The sequence below is a fragment of the Dermacentor variabilis genome, chromosome 6, assembly GCF_050947875.1.
Source record: "Dermacentor variabilis isolate Ectoservices chromosome 6, ASM5094787v1, whole genome shotgun sequence".
NCBI classification, from domain to species: domain Eukaryota; kingdom Metazoa; phylum Arthropoda; class Arachnida; order Ixodida; family Ixodidae; genus Dermacentor; species Dermacentor variabilis.
The window spans coordinates 127,187,122-127,205,290 of record NC_134573.1 but is presented as its reverse complement, the minus strand read 5'-3'; the positions used below and the strand labels follow the sequence as shown (position 1 = coordinate 127,205,290).

Here is an 18,169-nt window from a genome sequence, read left to right as displayed (position 1 = left end):
CACGAACAGGAAGCCTGGCATTTTAAACCACTGATTCCTGGAGATTGTGAAGATGGGTTTGCACAAGGCTCACCCTACGAGCGACGGTCAGGAAAGGGGTCGACGCTCCTCCACTCTGCAACGCACAAAGGCGCTACGGCAGGGTTTGTCGATTCTCCGACACAATGCAGAGAAGGCTCTAGAGTCAGATCGCCAACAAACACGGGTTTATTCACCCAAGATACAGCACAGTGGTACAGTCACGGCGCTTATAGGCAAAGGCTCACCGCAAGACCGATCGAGTATGCACGCCCACTGCGCTAGGGCTAACCGGTAAGCGGTCCACCAAGCACGAGAATGAGTCGCAGGGACAAAAGTCCCATGTAGCGAACTCGTTGCGGGCCTTTGAGCATCTGCCACGGTGATAAAGCGCTCAGCGCAAGAGAGCGTGGGTGGAGAGGGCGCCCGGGGGCCGCCACTCAAGAGGCCAATCAGGGCACGTCCCGGTCGCGCAGTGATTCGAGCCGTTGCGGTGGCGGTTCCCGGAGAATGAGACGCAGGAAGGCACCTCGATCCCCACAAGATGCATGATTTTAAGGTATCTGATAGCCCTTATTACCCAATCATATACCTAGTATAACCCAATCACATACCATAATCAGATATATACCTAGTTCTGCATATTAGACAGCTTTAGCTGAGCGTCGCATATGGTCTACTCTTCTCACATTTCATGCCCCTAGGCCCTGCAGAGTGCTTTATTGATTTTGCACTTTTCATAAGTTCCCAGAGATGTGAAAGATGCACTTTGCTGCAAAATGACAACGAAGCCAATGAAGCTGTCACACTCTGCTAAATTGGTTCTGCAGTGGAACAAGGGCTGCATTCTGGCTTCTGCTGCCGACGAGCTGGGTGCGCATTCGCATTTCTGCTGAGTGACTGCTTGAAAACACTGGTGTTAGCAAAGTCAACTGTAAATGCTCAGCTAAATTTCTATTATTTCATTGAGAAAGTGCAAATGTAACCTCATCAGGCAAGCAATGGCTCATTGGTGTTGCTTAGCAGTTGGAAGCTCCATTTCACTTTGTTTCTTTCCTTTTATTTATTCTCTCTTTTTTCTTCAGAGAAGACCCCATCTTCTGGTATGGGCAAAGTTGAAAGGATTTCCCTATTGGCCTGCAAAGGTATGTACTATGTTTTATGATCGTGCAGTTGCTACATGGCATATTACTATATTTAAATGAATGTATGCGGGCCTCCAGAAGCTGCATAAGTAGCCTGTGTAACTTGTCCATGATTAACTGTTCGTAGCGGTGGACTGGTCTATCCATATACCCGGCACCTTTAAGCATTTTCCCTCTTGTGGCCTTTGTCCCTGAACACGGCCACAGCAGATGGGGCAAGCATTTGCTGCAGATGTTGGGGCAGTGCATTTTAAGCAAATCACAGGGTCCTCTGTGTTGTAGCTATTTGGTCTGTCCTTTCCATAGAAGATAGGTTCAGGGTACGGGAAATTTTTATTGCTTAGCATTGTTTTAATGTTGGATGCCACAAACACTTAAACCATAAGGTGGTTATGTTCATGCAAACTTTTCTTTTTTAATTTTGATAGCTATGGTTGTAGAGTTGTGCCAGATTTGCAAAGCTTTTGGTGTGAGCCAGCATCTATTCTTGGCAAGAGAACTCCGAAAGTTAAGCCTCTTACCTCATCATAGCTGTATATTCAATCTGGTGCCAGTCGTTTTGTTAACCTTGGCTTCACTTGTAAACATCCTCAGAAATAAATTGCATATTTATTTCAGGCAATGCGTCTTCAAGATGGCAACATTGATGCCAGGTTTTTCGGTGCTCATGATAGGTGAGTGCTCACTCTTAAGACATATGCTAGAATCGTGTGAGTGGCATGATTGAAGCAAGACTATTCTTAGGACCCATTTGCTGCTGTACTGTACGATCCCAAGAGGTAGCCCACCTAATACCTAGAGCTAATCTGGTGAAAAGAAGGAGTGGGCTAACTTTCAATGTAGAGTTGAAAAAAATAAAACATCATAGCCAAAGGTTGTGAAGGTTTATTGATGTGCCCCTGTTCAGTCTCCCTCAAAACCTTCAAAAGAACAGTCACTATCACAAATGGAATGTCAATGGCCTCGTCATGCACATGGTTAGACGTAGTTGGCAGGGAATGGGAAGGGTGAACCACCGATGCCAGTCGCTCATGGAGCACGCCGTCTTCGGACCCATCAAGAGCGGTAGATATTCCACAACACTTGAACGATCTGGCCACAACTACCTTGGACATTTGGCTGAATGCCAGATCAAAATGAATCCAGTTTTGACTAGGATCTGCATAAGAATGAGTACAGGCCTGGCTGAGTGGTGCTTTGTATTGAGGTGCCCTGCTGAGTCAGGGTTCAGTCAACCTGCCCTGTGCTGCCGGACTGACCCAGCCCAACCAACCCTAGGCTCGCTGGGATTCATAAGAGCAACTTGATCGAAAGTACTGTCCTGCGCATATAGACAACATAATTGTGGAGTGGGGCCTTCCATTCCAACTCCATTCCAGAGAGTGTTCCTGTTAATTCCACTCCTTTTAACTCCTAGGAATGGTGAGAGTTGGACCATTCCCATTCCTAGAGTGACTGAAGTGATTCATTCCGCTCCACCAATTCCAGTAAATGAAACACTCTTTCTCTATTTGCTTACTACTTTCGCTTGAATGCCTTGTTACAAAAACATATTTTTGAATCATTAACAACATTATGAATAATCTTGCATACAATTTTTTTGCTTGCAATATAAAGTTTTATTCTTCACTTTGAAAAGTAACACGCATATTTAGGTCTTGCAGGACAATCTATTTTGTTTCATATTTACTGGCATATTTTAAATGGCATCATTCTTTTTTCAAGCAAACCTTTGTGACTGCCTTTTATCACGCCTTCTGGATACTAAACAGTGCGAAAAAACGTGTGTTCCAAATATCCATACACTGGTGCAGGGTGCAACCGTTTGCAACATTGTTTTTAGCCTCCATCCTTGTGCCATGAACCAAGCATGCTTTTGCTGTCTTTAAATGCACATAAACCTTGGAAAGCAAGGAAGTGTCCGTGTATTCAGAAGTGTAGAATGTGTAGAATATAAATCTGTTTGTATTGTACCGTGGCAGAGGCAGTAATAGTTGTAGTAATACTGAAAAATCTGGTATTCTCGTAAAACTGAGAAACGAAATGGTTAAAGTTTAGGGTAATTAGCCAATATACCTATTTTATTGTCTCGCTTGGAAAAGAAAGGTGTGCCAACCAATGTCAGCATGAAAGAAGAGAAGGTTGACATATGTGGTGTATGTATTTATGTGTCTACTTAAACTAGGGTATTAAAGATGATGCAATATTGCATAATTGCATTATATTTTTGCACTATTTGCATTATCTTCTTCGTTCTGTTCTCGGACCTTAATTTTCTTTTTGATCCTTTATTTCTTTTATTTATGTCAAATTTTTTTTAAGCTTTTTTTTATGTGCATATACGTTGACATTGTCTTATTTCGCATTGATTTTGGGTGGCATGCCTTTCTATTTTATTTTCCAGGAGGCAGAATGGGCCAATGTCAGAGATAGTGCAGTTTGGGATGTAATGTAGTTAATTTTAGACTGTACTGGCACCGTTTATACCTCTGCTGTTAATTTTACTTACTCTTCGACAAATTCTAGCTTGTTTCGTTTTGATACCTTTTGCCACTCGCTACAACATTTCAAAGTAATGAAATCACCCCTTTTGTTAAAAGGTTATATACATAGCCAGATCCCAAATACACCAAACCAGTATAAAGTCAGCAAAGAACACCCTCAGAAGGATAGTTTGCTGGGTGAGTTGGTATTCCATTTGTAAGGCAAGCAGTGCGAGAAAAGGACTTATTTAGAAGTCAAGCGCTGTGTTCGTCTTCCTTGCTTTCATAATACAGTCAACATCTGATTTTTGTTACCTCCCTAGGGGCCATGAAAACGTCCAAAAAATCAGGCAGCCCGACAAAAATTAATGCATGATTTTTACTGCCCCCATGGGCCCAGATCGCCACAGGCTTGTCCGAAATAGCTCTGAAGGCCTGCCAGGACAGTTATTAAGCATATCGGTGCTTGTGCTGTGACAGGAGATGGCGAGTGCATGCCTGTGCAATTAGTAGGGGTGTGCGAATATTCGAAACTTTGGAATAATGAATCGAGTAGTGTCCTATTTGATTCGGTTTTCGAATCGAATAGTCAGTATTTGCATCTATATTGTCTATATTTGTATATTTGTAGATGCGAATATCTTTCTAATAGTTTTTGAATATTTCAGAACGTCAACCGCACCCAAATAAACAAAATAGTAAAGCAAAAATACGGCAAATTTTCACCCCCACGGGCAGAGTATAGGCATAAAACATGAGAACTTGTGTAGTAGAGCAGGCTACATAGCTTAGGTAGTTATACTTTGCAAGCTATACAGCGATCATTCACGCTTACTTACGAGTCCTTTGCATCTGAAGAAACCACTTGTTTGTTCCTAATGCTCCATTTGTGCTTTTAATAAGCAACGCTTCATAACGTACTGTGTAATGACAGAAACTTGAACTTCAAGAATACTAGGATGTAAACATTGTTTTATATTAATTGGGATAGCGGTGGTTCATTATTTGAAAACTACTCGATTCGATTCTGGTATTATTTGATTCTGTCTCAAACCTTCCCCCTTTGCATAGCTCCCAAGGCTTTCTTTACTTCTTCCGGCATTACCTGTGGAATTTCGAATTCCTCTAGACTATTATCTCTTCCATTATCGTCGTGGGTGCCACTGGTACTGTATAAATCTCTATATCAAAAATCTCTATTCACACAACCCTAATAATTAAGGAATACAGGCTTCGTGTATGCTTCGCCACGCAATATTACTGTATTTAGGCGAAGCTGACTTTCGGGAACCCACATTATGCAACGCACCGTGCCCTCCGAGCTTCAAAGCCATTGGCGAGAATTGCAAAGGCGGAATCGGCACCATTGGTAACAGCAGCGAGTCCTTTAAATTAAAAACATGGTGCCGAACAGCAAGAAACTTGGTAGCGAAAGTCAGAGTAGCTAGGCCTGGCGTTACCCTGGTGGTGGCTGCGGCTGCTAGCGGATGTGCGTGTGAGAGCACCGATTCAAGGCAGTGTCGCTGGCTTCGATTAATGCTGTTTCAGACCTCTGGCCATGGCAGAAAAAATCCTGAAAATCGGACAGTGTAGGGTTTATGCACCCAAAATTTCATACGTTCACATAGGTTGACTCTACAGAACGTGGGGGGGCTGCTGTGAAGGCGGCTGAGCTATAGGGCTTGTCAGAAAAATCAGGCATCCGGAAAATCAGCCATTGACTATAAATATATTTTTCCCACTGCTTGCCTCAAGAAAAAAAGACCTTATCTTCAAAATGAATGTTTAACACTCTAGTATACTCTGCGCCTATTTGATTCTAAGTCTATTCCAGAATCTCAGGCTCTCATTCCATTGCCATTCCATGCCGCAGGTTAGAAAATGTGGAATAGTTCCGCAACCTTTCCCACTCGGGTGTTGCCACTCCTTAGTTCTGATGGGCATTGGGATTTCGTAGCAGTTACTGCTTCTGTAAGATTGTTTTATCCTTAACTTGGCTGTAATTACAGCCCATACTGCTTATAGTCATGCAAGACCACAACAGTGTTGCTTTGGTTTCACTTTTTATTAAGTGAAGTGTTTAACACAATGCTGCCACGTGTTATTTGAGCAGTCTATAAACATGTCTGCTAATGCTGGTGTTTTTGTACCAGCTAGAGCAGGGCACAGATGCATGCACCGAGAAAACCCAACTGCCCATTTTGCATTGTGACATTGCAGCAAAGCATAAAGATGTGGCCATGTCCTTAGTTGTGTGTTAGCAAACACATGGGATTCAAATAGACCTGCTGCATCTTCTCACCACACTTGCTGTGAAAAAAACATTGCAGCAGATGAACATGCAGTGGACTGCAGTTTACTTTAAATTATTTGACACGTGTTATTCTGCCCTGATTTTTATTTCACTCGTGTTCAGAAGTCTCTAAAGGCACCCTTGCTTTCTTAACATTTGTTTTGATTCAGACATTGAGCGATTCTAACATTTCAGATCAATCTTGCAAAGGAGTGGGCTGTACTGAAATAGTTGGTGTGGGTGTATGTTGAAAATTTAGCACGACTAGTCGAAAAAGAGGACACAATATGTTGCTTTCTTCACCTTTGTCTGCTAGCCACTGCAAACTTTCAACAAAATCAATTTTGCATGTCATAGCAAGGCCTGTTGATGTTAAGACTGTACTTGCCTCCACCTGAGCACTTGTCACAGAAGACACTTCACTGCATGCAGGGCGTGGGTCCCCATGGCCCAGTGCTTTCTGCTCTCTAAGGAGTCCCCGACGGACATCAAGAATCGCAAGAAGGGCCTCCACAATGCTGTCGAGGAGCTGGAAATCTACATCCAGAAGTACCGCAAGAAGTTTGGCGAGTATCGCTACAGCGCGCTCCGGACTACACTGACGGCTGAAGATTTTCAGTGCTCCCAGGCATCGCCCCCACCAGTGAAACACCAGCAACAAGATCAGCAGAAGGAGGCATGCACAGTTCATCCATTTTATGCAATGTCCTTGGTTTATGTATGTGGCTTAAAGTTGGTGCTGTGTTGTATCGCTAGCTCTAGAAGATTGAGCTATTATGGATACCTTTAACAATAATGAGGACGTGCCATATATTTTTTCTGAGCAAGGATATGATGTGTCCTTGTGTGTGTGAGAGAGGGGAGTGGGACACTTTTGAGCATGTGCTAGTTTGTGACAATCTTTATGGCTGTATAAAAAAATATGTTTTCACTTGCTCAACTTGAACTTGAAATGCGATTTGATGGCTTTGTAATGTTTGCTAGACCTTTTTAATGGTCTCAGAGAACTCACTCAAAGCCTTGGTTCAGTATTTTGTTGATTGTGACGCAGTGACGACCTTATAGACATATCTGTTGTTTTTCGTCATTCTAGAAGGAGAGTGAAACATCAAGCAAGTCTCCGAAAACAGAGGACAGTGAGCTTAGTTCAGGTGAGGACATTTTGATGACTCCTGTCCTTTCACAACTTGTTGTCTACATTGTTAGAACTATATCTGCTATAGCGCACTCTTCTAGTAGATTGTGTATTTCATCATCTTAATTGTTGCTTTGGCCAGCCGTTGGAAGCAATGTGTTGTGCTGCTGTATTACAGTCATAGCTTTTATGGGCAACTTCTTCAGCTGCATTTGTTTTGTTACCATAATGTCCTGGACACCCCTGGATGTAAACCTTTCTGTTGTGTCCAAGGAAGCCTGTCTCATAACTTTTGGACAATTCGAACTCGAAGGAGCCCGAAAACTTGTTTGAAGTAAAGGAAGCTCCTTGAGTGCAGGACTTGCGTGCAGTGCTGCGTATTGCAGTGCAAGCACTGAGCTTACACAAGTGACTAGTTCCAGAAGGAATAAACGAGAAGAAAGGGGGTTATCCGAGAGGCCTGATTTTTATTAATCATATCATAAGACGCCAACAAACATTGACACCAAGGACAACATAGAGGAAATCACTTGTACTTACTATATGAATCAAGAAATTATAAATAAATGGAAATGAAAGTGGATGAAAAAACAACTTGCCGCAGGTGGGGAACAATCCCACGTCTTCGCATTACGTGTGCGATGCTCTACCAATTGAGCTATCGTCGTTTCATGCATGGGTAGCATGCATAGGTTTATTGACTAGTTGCCTTCACCCAAAAAGATCACGTACTCATGAGGCCTACGGCAGAAAGGATATTACACATCCCCCGCCAAGGTTTGTGAGTGGTGGCGCTGGCTAACACACCAAGGATTCTAGTAGGAAACATAAATACCCAAGAAAGTGGATGGAAAAACGGCGCTGCAGTAGCTCAATTGGTAGAGCATCGCAAGCATAATGTGAAGACGTGGGATCGTTCCACACCTGCGGCAAGTTGTTTTTTCATCCACTTTCATTTTCATTCATTTGTAATTTCTTTAATTCATTTAGTGAGTACAATTGATTTCACCTATGTTGTCCTTGGTGCCAACGTTTGCTGGCAGCTTGTGATAGTTCCAGAAGAGCGGCTTCATGGCAGCACAGCATGTGTTGCCATGAAGCTATGCTTTAAGTCTGACGTTTTGCTGCTGTGAAACTGCATCTGAAGGCAAAACTCATATAACCCACACCTCGACTCTACTGCTACATTGTTTCAATTTTTGGTATGGGTTATACATGGAAAAATATGGTTACTTGCAATGGGAGCAGGAGCCAGCACACGGCTGCACTTCCGAGTCAAAAGCGCCACTGTGTGATTTTTCTTTGGCAACAGTAGCTTGGAAAATCACTCTGAGCAAGGTAGTATATAGCCATGATATTTTTAAAGCAAAATATGAGATGGTCGAGCGACATGGCTAGGGCACTAGCCGTGATATGACCCTATATGCAAGGCATGCAGCATGTTCCAGAACTATACAATGCTGACTTATATGCTATAAATCGCAGCCATTTGTAAGACATGTAAATCTATTCAACAACCATCGGCCATACTAGTTACTCTCGCTGTTACCAAGTTTCTTGTTTTGTTTTGCGGTGCACAAGTTTAGCCCAATGAATAACCTATCATTTGACCTGACTCACATCAGCTTCCTTCGTGTGCATCCATCCCTAACAGTACAGTCGATGGCCGTTACAATGGACCTTAGTAACTCAAAGAGAAAGGTTGGTTATATCTGAAATCGGATTTATCGGATCTGCAATATGTTGTGAAATGGCAAAATGTAATGTTTGATTATGTCACACACCCCGTGAATGAGCTGCCAATGCCGGGCCAAATTTTAAAGCTGACTTAGCCTCCGAAAATAACTTCACGAAAGCACGGACAATTAATAAGAGGCCTTCTGGTATGCCAGCGAACACCGGTTGTGGTCCAAAGACCAAGCCAGAGCCCAGAGTTGTCAGAACTTAACGAAATATATTCTTCAAATACGGCGGTTACATACACATGGTACACTTCGGCTAGGCACATCGCAATGCGATTCCGATGGGTGTTCACAAAACTATAGAAAATAATAAGCGACAAGCACTAAGAGTTCAACACATATAGTACAGAACGAATGAAGTATCAAGTGTCCACTCGTATTCACCCATGCTGGTCTTGAGCCAGACGTCCTCGGCGTAACTTGAGGCAAATCTCAGAGAAGGGACTTCTTCCGGAAGTGCAGGCACCCGAGGAACTCGTCAGCTAGCCTGTCGGGGACCCTCTTCTTTTCAGGCGGTCATTCTGCGCTTTACATCTCTTCACCGGTGCAGTCTGCCCCCTTAATTCCAGCACAGCGCTTTTATCGCCTTCGCCGGCATTTCTCAAACTTTCTAATGGGGTCGTGCTCCCATGGCATGAACAAAGCCTGGAAATCTTCTGGACATTTCTCGCATTTTCGGCCACAGCCCCTGAAACGTCTTTGAGGAGGGTAGGGGGTATTGACACAGTGAGCACGCTCGGGCTGTCGCCTCCCTCCTCTCACGCTGCTCCCTGTGGGTCGAGGTCTGAGAGGGTGTTTCAGAGTGCTTGCTCTCTCCCTCTTCTCTCTCGTGATTGTAAAATTCGCATATCTTGTAGAAGCTTCAGTAGTTGTTGACCGCATCGGTTACATATGCTTTCTCTCCCTCTGTTGAAGTACTTGCGGAGCCGATGTGCTCCTTTGCTGGCTGGGGTGATACACGGCGCATACTTTGATTATGCGCACTTTTGGGACAGATTACTGAAAGCTGAAGGTGATCGCAAAAACAAAGGAAAAATCAAGTTAAAAATTGTTTTTGTATGGGTACAAAAGCACTAGCAACGCAGCGAGCACCGTACTGTCTACTGTTTTCCGGGTGCTGGCTGCCAAGAAATGGCACTTTCCCCGCATAGTGGTGTGATTTTCCTGTCATCAAAAAAAGAAAATGGGTTTGAGCACTATTTCAACTGTTGCAGCCAGTTTCCTGCCATGTCACTTCAGGCAAACCTAGATTTTTTTTTTTTTTTACTTGTACAATTACTTGGTAGTTGCATCGCATTGTGTGCATTGCTGTCAGAAGAGTGTTGGTATAAACAATCATCATGTGTCTTGACAGTATTAGCAATAATAGGGAGAGTGTTTAGAAGTAAAGATCAAACATGCAAAGATGCAACAACAAAAAAATGAATAAAGAATGACTGCGAAGATTGTGTTAACACAGTGCCTCCTATATTTTATGAAAAACCAGAAATACACTGTTGTATGATAGCTTTATCTACAGAAGGCCCAGGTGCTCGAGCGTTTCACGAAATTTTGAATTGTATTAGTGTCGGAGAAGTGGATGCTGGCTCATTTTGAGGTACTTTCACCTCTTTCAGCTCCATCACTGGATCCGCTCGAGAAGGACATGCAGAGCGACACGCCAAAGTCGTCAAAATACAAGTCTGTAACCAGTTCGGCGAGTTCAACTCCCACTAGAGCGGATCCAAAAAAAGAAACTGAGCTCATCACACCACTGCCTTCTCCCAGAAAGGAGACATCTCTGGTGAAAGAAGAAAAGGGGACACTAGTGCCGCTTCCTGATGGTGCACCGCAGGGGATCTTTGAGGTCAGTTCCGAACTGCCGGGAGAACTGCAGATGAAAGTCTCCAAAGAGGACATGGAAGACCTTCCAAAGATGATGAACCGCAAATTCGAAAGCCTGGTCAGTGCATTGAAGAAGATCGAACGCTCCATCAGCAGTGACAGGAGCAATTCTACTCCAGTGAGTGCTGCTGATCATTGTCCTCGTAGCAGGGTTCAGTAATAGGCCGGCATGTTATGGAACCAGAACTCTGCTTCCTCATACAGCAGACTAGCTACGATTTAAACTCAGATCAGCTAAAATTCAGGTAACTAGGGCCCCTCACCAGCTCTGGGCATTGCAAACAGTCGAGTGTGGTGGGTAGTAGATCATACGGTGACGATGGTGTCTGCGAAGTAGTCAAATAAAAGCACACGCACCATTGTTCTTGAAGCTACTCTCCCTACCAGCAGAGATGGCATCGTAGCTGCCACCTCCAAGCTACATATGCCAGCTGTCGTGGGCAAATAGCCTGCAGAAATGTGAACTCACAGATCCTCATGATATGCAAAAAGTGCAAGACCATCACAGGGAATACACCGTACAGCAAAAAACATGGGAAAGGGGCAAAAGGGGGTAGGTGAGTAAGGTAATGAAATACAGATTTCATGTAGACCTTGTGCTTCCACATGGAAGAAGGCAGAGAAGGAATGTCGCTTGTAGACACTGGTCGAAAAAGTGAGAAAGAGCCTCTTCTTCAAGGAGGGTAGCTTGCCCCCCTCACACGATCACCTCACAACATTTCATTTGCTTCTATCGCTGCTATTACTAAACTCTGCCTAAACTCTGTTTAAGAATTATTGTAGTTGGATGTTCCCTATGTGGCAGTGGCGTAGCCAGGGGTTGGCACACCGAACGTGTGCGCACGTGCCCCCCCCCCCCCCACCTCCCCTCGATATTTATTTTTGTGTGTGGCCTGCCCAGCCCCCTCCCTTGCTAATGGTGTTCCTGTTCAAGTGTATGCCCCCCGAAAAAAAATTTCTGGCTCTGCCATTGCTGCGTCGTGCTTTTACAGCTCACACTGTTACAAGCAGAACCCCTCGCAGGGCTTGGCCAAGTTCCCTTTCATTAATTCAAATAGGCCTCGCAATAAACCTCTGAAGTTTATTTGGTCCACTGTGTGTTTAAAACATTTTGAAGCATTTTAATCTAGACATGCCTTTCAGTCTACATTTGAAGCTTTTGTCTATACAGAGAAGGCCACCATGGCCAGAAATGCCTAATGAATGGACATGCTGAAACCACATGCAGAACATGCACACATTCGATATTGAGGCTGCTGTTTATATCGAGAGGGGCTGCTATGGTGTCTGCATCAAGATTGTGGTTGCGCAGCTTTAGTGTTAATGCAAGTGCATTTTCATCTCTGCCCTGGAATATGGTGGTGGCCACTCTCTCTTTCTTACATTGTTTTTTCTATATTTCTGTTCAGTATTTCTGTCCTGTACAGTCATTCACTATGACCTTCTTGTACTAAACAGATTGTTACATGATTCTGCCTCGGTAGTTACATTGACAGAAGTGCAGGGAGGCATTAAGATTTCTGCACTGCTTAATTTTTGTGTTTAAAGAAAAAGAAATCTCCGTTTCAAATTTAGTACCTTTGTCTGTTCCATTTAATGACGTCGGCTATTATTGAATCTAGTTTTCCTTGAAACCAAGCAGGGCATGCATAGCTTTTTCAAGGTGCTGTGCAGTGCAGATGAGCAGCTGAAGACAAATTTTTACCTTCTTACGGGTATGCTTAGCAGAAGGCAGCAGCATTTTAAAGTCTTAAAATGTTTTCGGCTTGCCTTTAACCACCGTGATAGTTCCTAACAGATGAGGAAACATGACTTTGTGCAGCAAAATCTTTTTTGATGTAATCTGCCTAAGCCGCCATGCAGCTTGAACTGTATCCTTCCACAATACTCATGTGTTGCTCCATTATGTTGGTGCGAAGCCACAGCAACATTTTTTTTTTTTTGTCAGTATTTCTGGATTTTTCCAATGCATACATGAATGGGGTTTGGTTTGTTTGCACTGGTACCTGACCATCCCAAGCAATGAGCCATATGCCTGAACATCACGTAAGCTCTCGTCTTTCTCTTTTTTGAGAAAGCACTGTGCTTTTATTAAAAATTGTGCCTCAAGAGTAAGAAATTACATTGTCTCATTTTTCTTAAGTTTTTCACTTATGTCTCGTCTTCCTCCATTTATTTTTAACGCTTTAACATGTGGAACCAAATAACTAGGCTCAGTGGCAAAGCCTACTTCTTAGTAGCTGGAGGCACAGGTTTGATTATGATGAGCACACCACTCAGTAAAACAAAAGAAAATCAGTGCACTGGTGAGCCCACCACTATAAAACGGAAGGAAATAAGGGCACAGCAAATTCAACTACAGTAAGACAGCCTACTTGGGCACTTAGGATCATTTGCCTGAACCAATACAGCAGCAAGCATCATACAGGGTCATATTGCACGAATGCAGCTTCCCTTGTGCCTGTGCATTATGCTTTATGTGCAGACACCATACTACTACTAGAACATTTAGAATAGCCCATAGCACAATGGGCTATTTTAAAGGGACACTAAAGTGAAAAATGATTTCTTCTGCATTAGTAAATTACCATTCTACAACACCAAAAACACCACTCTTACAACGATAAGACGTTCGGTAAGCCAGAAAAAGCGCAAAAGCGAAATACGGGTGGCGACGCCTACTTCAGTTCCCGCACCTGGGGGCTGTGGCATCTTGGATTTTGATGGCATCTTCTAGGGCCTACTAATTAGATATAGAGGTACAGATTGACTACATTGTGTTCTAAAGGAACCAAATATTGGCAAGTTTCGGGAACCTTTATTCAGCCAACACGGCCGAAATGCGAAAACATACTTTGGAATCCCTGATGTCACGCTGACGTACCGGAGCTGGGGTTTCGGTGCGAAATTCAAATACTGATACTTGGACCTTCATTTTCTCATCTAATAATCAAACTGTTTTTTTTTTTAAATGACTGCATGCAGGGTTCCCAAGCAATGCTTCATTAGTCGAAACTGATTTATTGTTTCGCTTTAGTGTCCCTTTAAGATACCCTGCATTTATGCAGGTAGCACCATGGGGATGCATGTCGTGGCGACGTATCACTCATCACACTATGTTCAAAGGCCGCAGATACAGCAGAATTATGAATAATTAGTTCGCATTATATAATCATAATATTTTTATCTTACATTCCTAGTCAAAAGTATGCTCTGGCATTACATTCATTTAAATATGGCATTGACATTCCACATTCAAGGCTTTCTTGTTTTTATACGGAGCTTGAAGCTTTGGCTTCATTTGCTCTTTAAGGATGCTGAAGATGAGAGCAGCGGTGACAAGCGAACCGTGGCTTCGGCAGCCGGCAGCATCCCAAAGAGTGGTCAGAGCCCATCGTCATGCGAGGTCTCAAGCACGACCGTGACGACCGACCAGGGTGAAGTGCCGTCCAGCCAGTTTGCCGCAAAAGAGCCACCCTCTACCGAAGAGCAGCCTTTAGCTCCAGCTGATGATTTCCAAGAGAAGCTTAAAAAGACAATCCTCTCCTGCAAGGAGAAGGTGGGTGGCTTTCAAAGGACGTGCCCTGAGATGACATTCATTGGAGCCATGCTTTCTTTGTTCTGAGAGCTTGCCCCTTGCTCTTGCCGTTGCAAGCATGTGCTGTTTGATTGTCGCATAACGCTGGCCACTGGGGTCCTACGAGAGTCCTTAGCATCCAGTGTGCATAAATTATAGGTTTTGTATGTTAAACTTTTTTTTTCTACATAAAAAGCTAGGCTTCCTAAACCTTGTAGCTTACAGCTTACCAAAGCTGAAGAGCTGACAGCTTATCAAGGCATTCAGCTTAATGAAACTCCACTGGAAGACGGGGCAGAGTAGGTTATGTGATGAAATTTTTTTAGGCTGTTTTAGCATTCAATCTGTCATTGCAGCCATCATCATCATCAGCGTAATTTATGTCTACTGCACGTCAAGGCCTCTCTCAGTGATCTCCAGTTGCCTCTGTGTTGCTTCAGCTGACTTCACCCTATGCTTGCAGCTTCCATAATTTCATCACGCAACGTAGTTACCTGCTGTCATTGACTGAGTTTCCCCATCTTGGTACCCATTCTGTAACTCTACAGACCAGCAGTTCCTTGCATGGCCTGCCCGATTCCATTTCTTCCTTGTGATATCAACTAGAATATTTGCTACCCCTGTTTGCTTAACACCCCTCTCTTCCTGTATGTGCATAATTTTTCATTCCATCATTTATTTCCCCGGCCCTTAACTTCTTCTCGGGCTTCCTTGTTATCCTCCAAGTTTCTGCCTCATAATGCAGTGATTGCAATGACTGCAGTGCGATGACTGCAGTCACTGGAGTAGTGAACTTGAGCAGGTTTCACTAAATGAAGTAGCCCATTCTAGTGTGGTGGTGTTCAGTGACGTACAGTCAACTGCAAAAGTTACAGACCACAGTGTCTGAGAAAAGTAAAATTTATCTCTCCAGCCTCAGAACATAGCCAGCCTCTACTAGCGCATGCAAACATTGTGCTGTACAGTTTGCTGGTCATGGTTACATGCTGCTCGGAAATTCAGTGTTTTCTCACATCCTGGGATCCATTCACTTTTGTGGTTCACGACACCTAGGGAAAAATTTTCCACAAAGCAGGAGCTGTGACAAAATTATATACGCTAATAATTTTTTTCCCCATTTTTTGTTTCCCTTGGCTGCATAGCTTGGAATAATAGAGGTATGCGGTCGAACCCACTTATAACGATCCCAGATATAACAATCTATCAGTTATAGTGACCACATTTCAGTCCGTTTACAATTTTCCAGCCGTGCCTATAGAAAGTGCTTCCAGATATAACAGACGTTTTTTAAATCGCCGTACTGTTACAACAAATGCTTCTAACTCGGTCACGGTAAAAAGAGGGTGCACGTGGAGTACCAAAGCATGGAAGCGTGACAAAATTGAGTGCACGGCAGCGTGCGCCCTGTTCCAGTCCAACCGCAACAATGATACGGCTTTCAAGATAAGCGAGTGACCGCCTTGCACGTATTTTGGAAGCCGCGAAGACGGCCACTCGCTTTCAAGGCAGGCGTGAAGAATAAACAGCATGATGTGGGGCATGCACTGGTGCATGTGCCAATGTGATATCAGATGCCATGATGGTGACACTCTCGTTTTTGCGCAATTGTCCATGCATCACCACATGCATTACTTCTATTTTCAACGATTTGAAACGATCATCTGTGTCCTTCTACCATGGGATCAACGGCTGCTCGTTCTTGTCGTTACTTTCAATATTCACGTGACCAGAGTTAGCAAGAACACTGCACCATGCACTGCTGCCACGCAATGTAGCAAAGGATCCGCGGTTGCTACAGCTTTATGGGGACATCACGGTCTGGTGGTGCTTCCTTTACGTGTTGCCGATTGCTGGTAATGGTCCGCCGTGGCATTCTACCTTTCGAACATCGCATATTGTTAATGCCAGAAGCGACATAGAGAACGTAATTTTATGGCTCTTGTGTGACTGACGTGCATTATAATGCTGAGACCACTATGTCTGAGACTTTCGTAGAATGCCGCGGTAGCTTTCAAAATTTACGCTTCCAGCCAACTAGAACGCTTCTTTCTCTTCTGAAAGACACTGTCATTTCGTCCTGGTGGTAAAATATATGACAAGCTCCCGAATAGGAAATGGCGGCTGCACTTGCAGTTTTGAAAGAGCTATACAACACTGCATTTAATTCTTTAGATGGACATTCTTGACAGAAATTTGCAGCTAGCTGCAGGAGTGCACCAAGAACAAAAATAACACTGAACTGGTTTTCGGACCAAAGCGCTGCCGAATTGTAACTGCTCATGCCACCTTCAGTGCACTTAATTTCTTAGCGTACTTAAGGGCGAGTCCATATATAATAAACTACTGATATAACAACCACTTTTCGCATAACTATCGAGTTCGTTATAAACTGGTTCTCCTGTGCTGACGAAGGCTAGGTACTTTAGCTTTGGTCATGTCATATGGCTAAGCAAAAGCATAGGCAGCTGGGGAGGCCAGCGAAGAGAATCCCAATATGTTGTCTCAAGCATGCGCAGCTCGGGGAACCAGAGCAGAGTGCTGAAGTGTGCTAAAAAAAAGAAAATGCTGTTTGGGAAGGTAAGGTTGCCGCTAGAGGGCCCTTCCTCTTGACATTAAAAACCCATCTCGACCACCATGGACACTGAAGGGGGTTCCAGGTGACGCGTTTGTATCGGCCATATCGTTACCCTCGTATTTAGAAATGCGCCTTTAACTTGAAGCCCATGCTTGACTTTATTTAAATGCCGCCTGTTGTGAATGCGCCAAAGCCAACATGATGCGCGTCTCGGAAACGTTTACGCCAGGCGTGCTTTACATCAAGTCAAGCATTGGCTTCGAGTTAAGATGCATTTCTGAATAGGAGGGTTAGTACTGCCATTGAAGTGGCATACAAAATCGTCAGCTGTGATGCTACTATCTAGTCAATAGTGAACACAGGCTTGATGTGATAGAGTGCACCAACCGCATCGAAATGCTTTACACGGGTGATCAACATCTTAGATTGGTGCAGAACTGGAGAAGGGGCAGTGACATAGCACAAGGAACAGCCAAATGCCCTCCCAGTAGATTGATAGATGATGTGGATCAGGACGGTGAGGTCCTTGCTCACAAAGACACTGAGAGTAGGAGGCATCTAGGAAGGGGTAGGTTGCAGTCACTGAAAGACCAGCCAGAGTTTTTCGGCGTATTCCTGTGCAGTGAGTGGTGCTGTAGTGCACTGAATGAAAAATTCGCTTGACAGCCTTAGAGTGGTGCCATAAACCATCTCTGTCCATGCAGTTGAGGTATCCTTTAAAAGCAGAAGTGAGGGCCAAGGAAGACGAGGGGAAGTTTGTTGGCCCAGCAGAAACTAGCATCATGAATAATGAGGTCAACCTTGAGTTGATGATGCAATCACTCCACGATACCACTGGCCATCAGGCGATAGGCAGCTGTGTGGACGTGACACTCTAAATAGGTTAAAAAGGGAGCGTCATATCGAGCCTTACTTGTAGACGCTCGCCATCGCCCCTTGCAGGAGCAGTGATCCTCGTCACCCACGCTGGTACCACGAACTGACCTCAGCAGCTGACACTGCAGATGAGCTTAGCCCTCTCGACGTCGGGCTGTGCTGGCGCCCTCTCAGAAGCACAGATGAGATCAGTCACGCAGTGACAGATGCCGTGGCTGCCAGCAACTCGATGCATGCACAGACCGTCTCCCCTCCACGCCTCCTCCACTTTCCTCCTCGCACTCTCTTCTTTCATCTCTCATTGCGGTCCGCATTCGCTTTAATCTTTCGCTGTGCTCGTTCTCTCGATTACGAGGTACGACGCTGACGCTCAACGTAGGAGCAGGCGCCTAAGAGCTGCAGTCTAATAGTGACATCAACACCAATGTCAACCAAAAAATG

At 44.1% G+C, this 18,169-nt stretch overlaps 1 protein-coding gene across 6 annotated transcripts in view; it reads left to right on the top strand.

Annotated features, from left to right (window-relative positions):
- LOC142585188 (uncharacterized) overlaps window positions 1-18,169 on the top strand; it is a 57,317-nt gene that overhangs the window by 15,322 nt on the left and 23,826 nt on the right. For 5 of the 6 annotated variants that reach the window (XM_075695743.1, XM_075695746.1, XM_075695747.1 and 2 more), the window contains exons 8-13: window positions 1,104-1,163; window positions 1,782-1,837; window positions 6,372-6,615; window positions 7,033-7,090; window positions 10,433-10,818; window positions 14,014-14,259. In XM_075695743.1, coding sequence (XP_075551858.1) covers window positions 1,104-1,163; window positions 1,782-1,837; window positions 6,372-6,615; window positions 7,033-7,090; window positions 10,433-10,818; window positions 14,014-14,259 — 1,050 coding nt within the window. The remainder of the gene's footprint in view (window positions 1-1,103; window positions 1,164-1,781; window positions 1,838-6,371; window positions 6,616-7,032; window positions 7,091-10,432; window positions 10,819-14,013; window positions 14,260-18,169) is intronic. The other variant, XM_075695749.1, reaches the window with a different exon arrangement.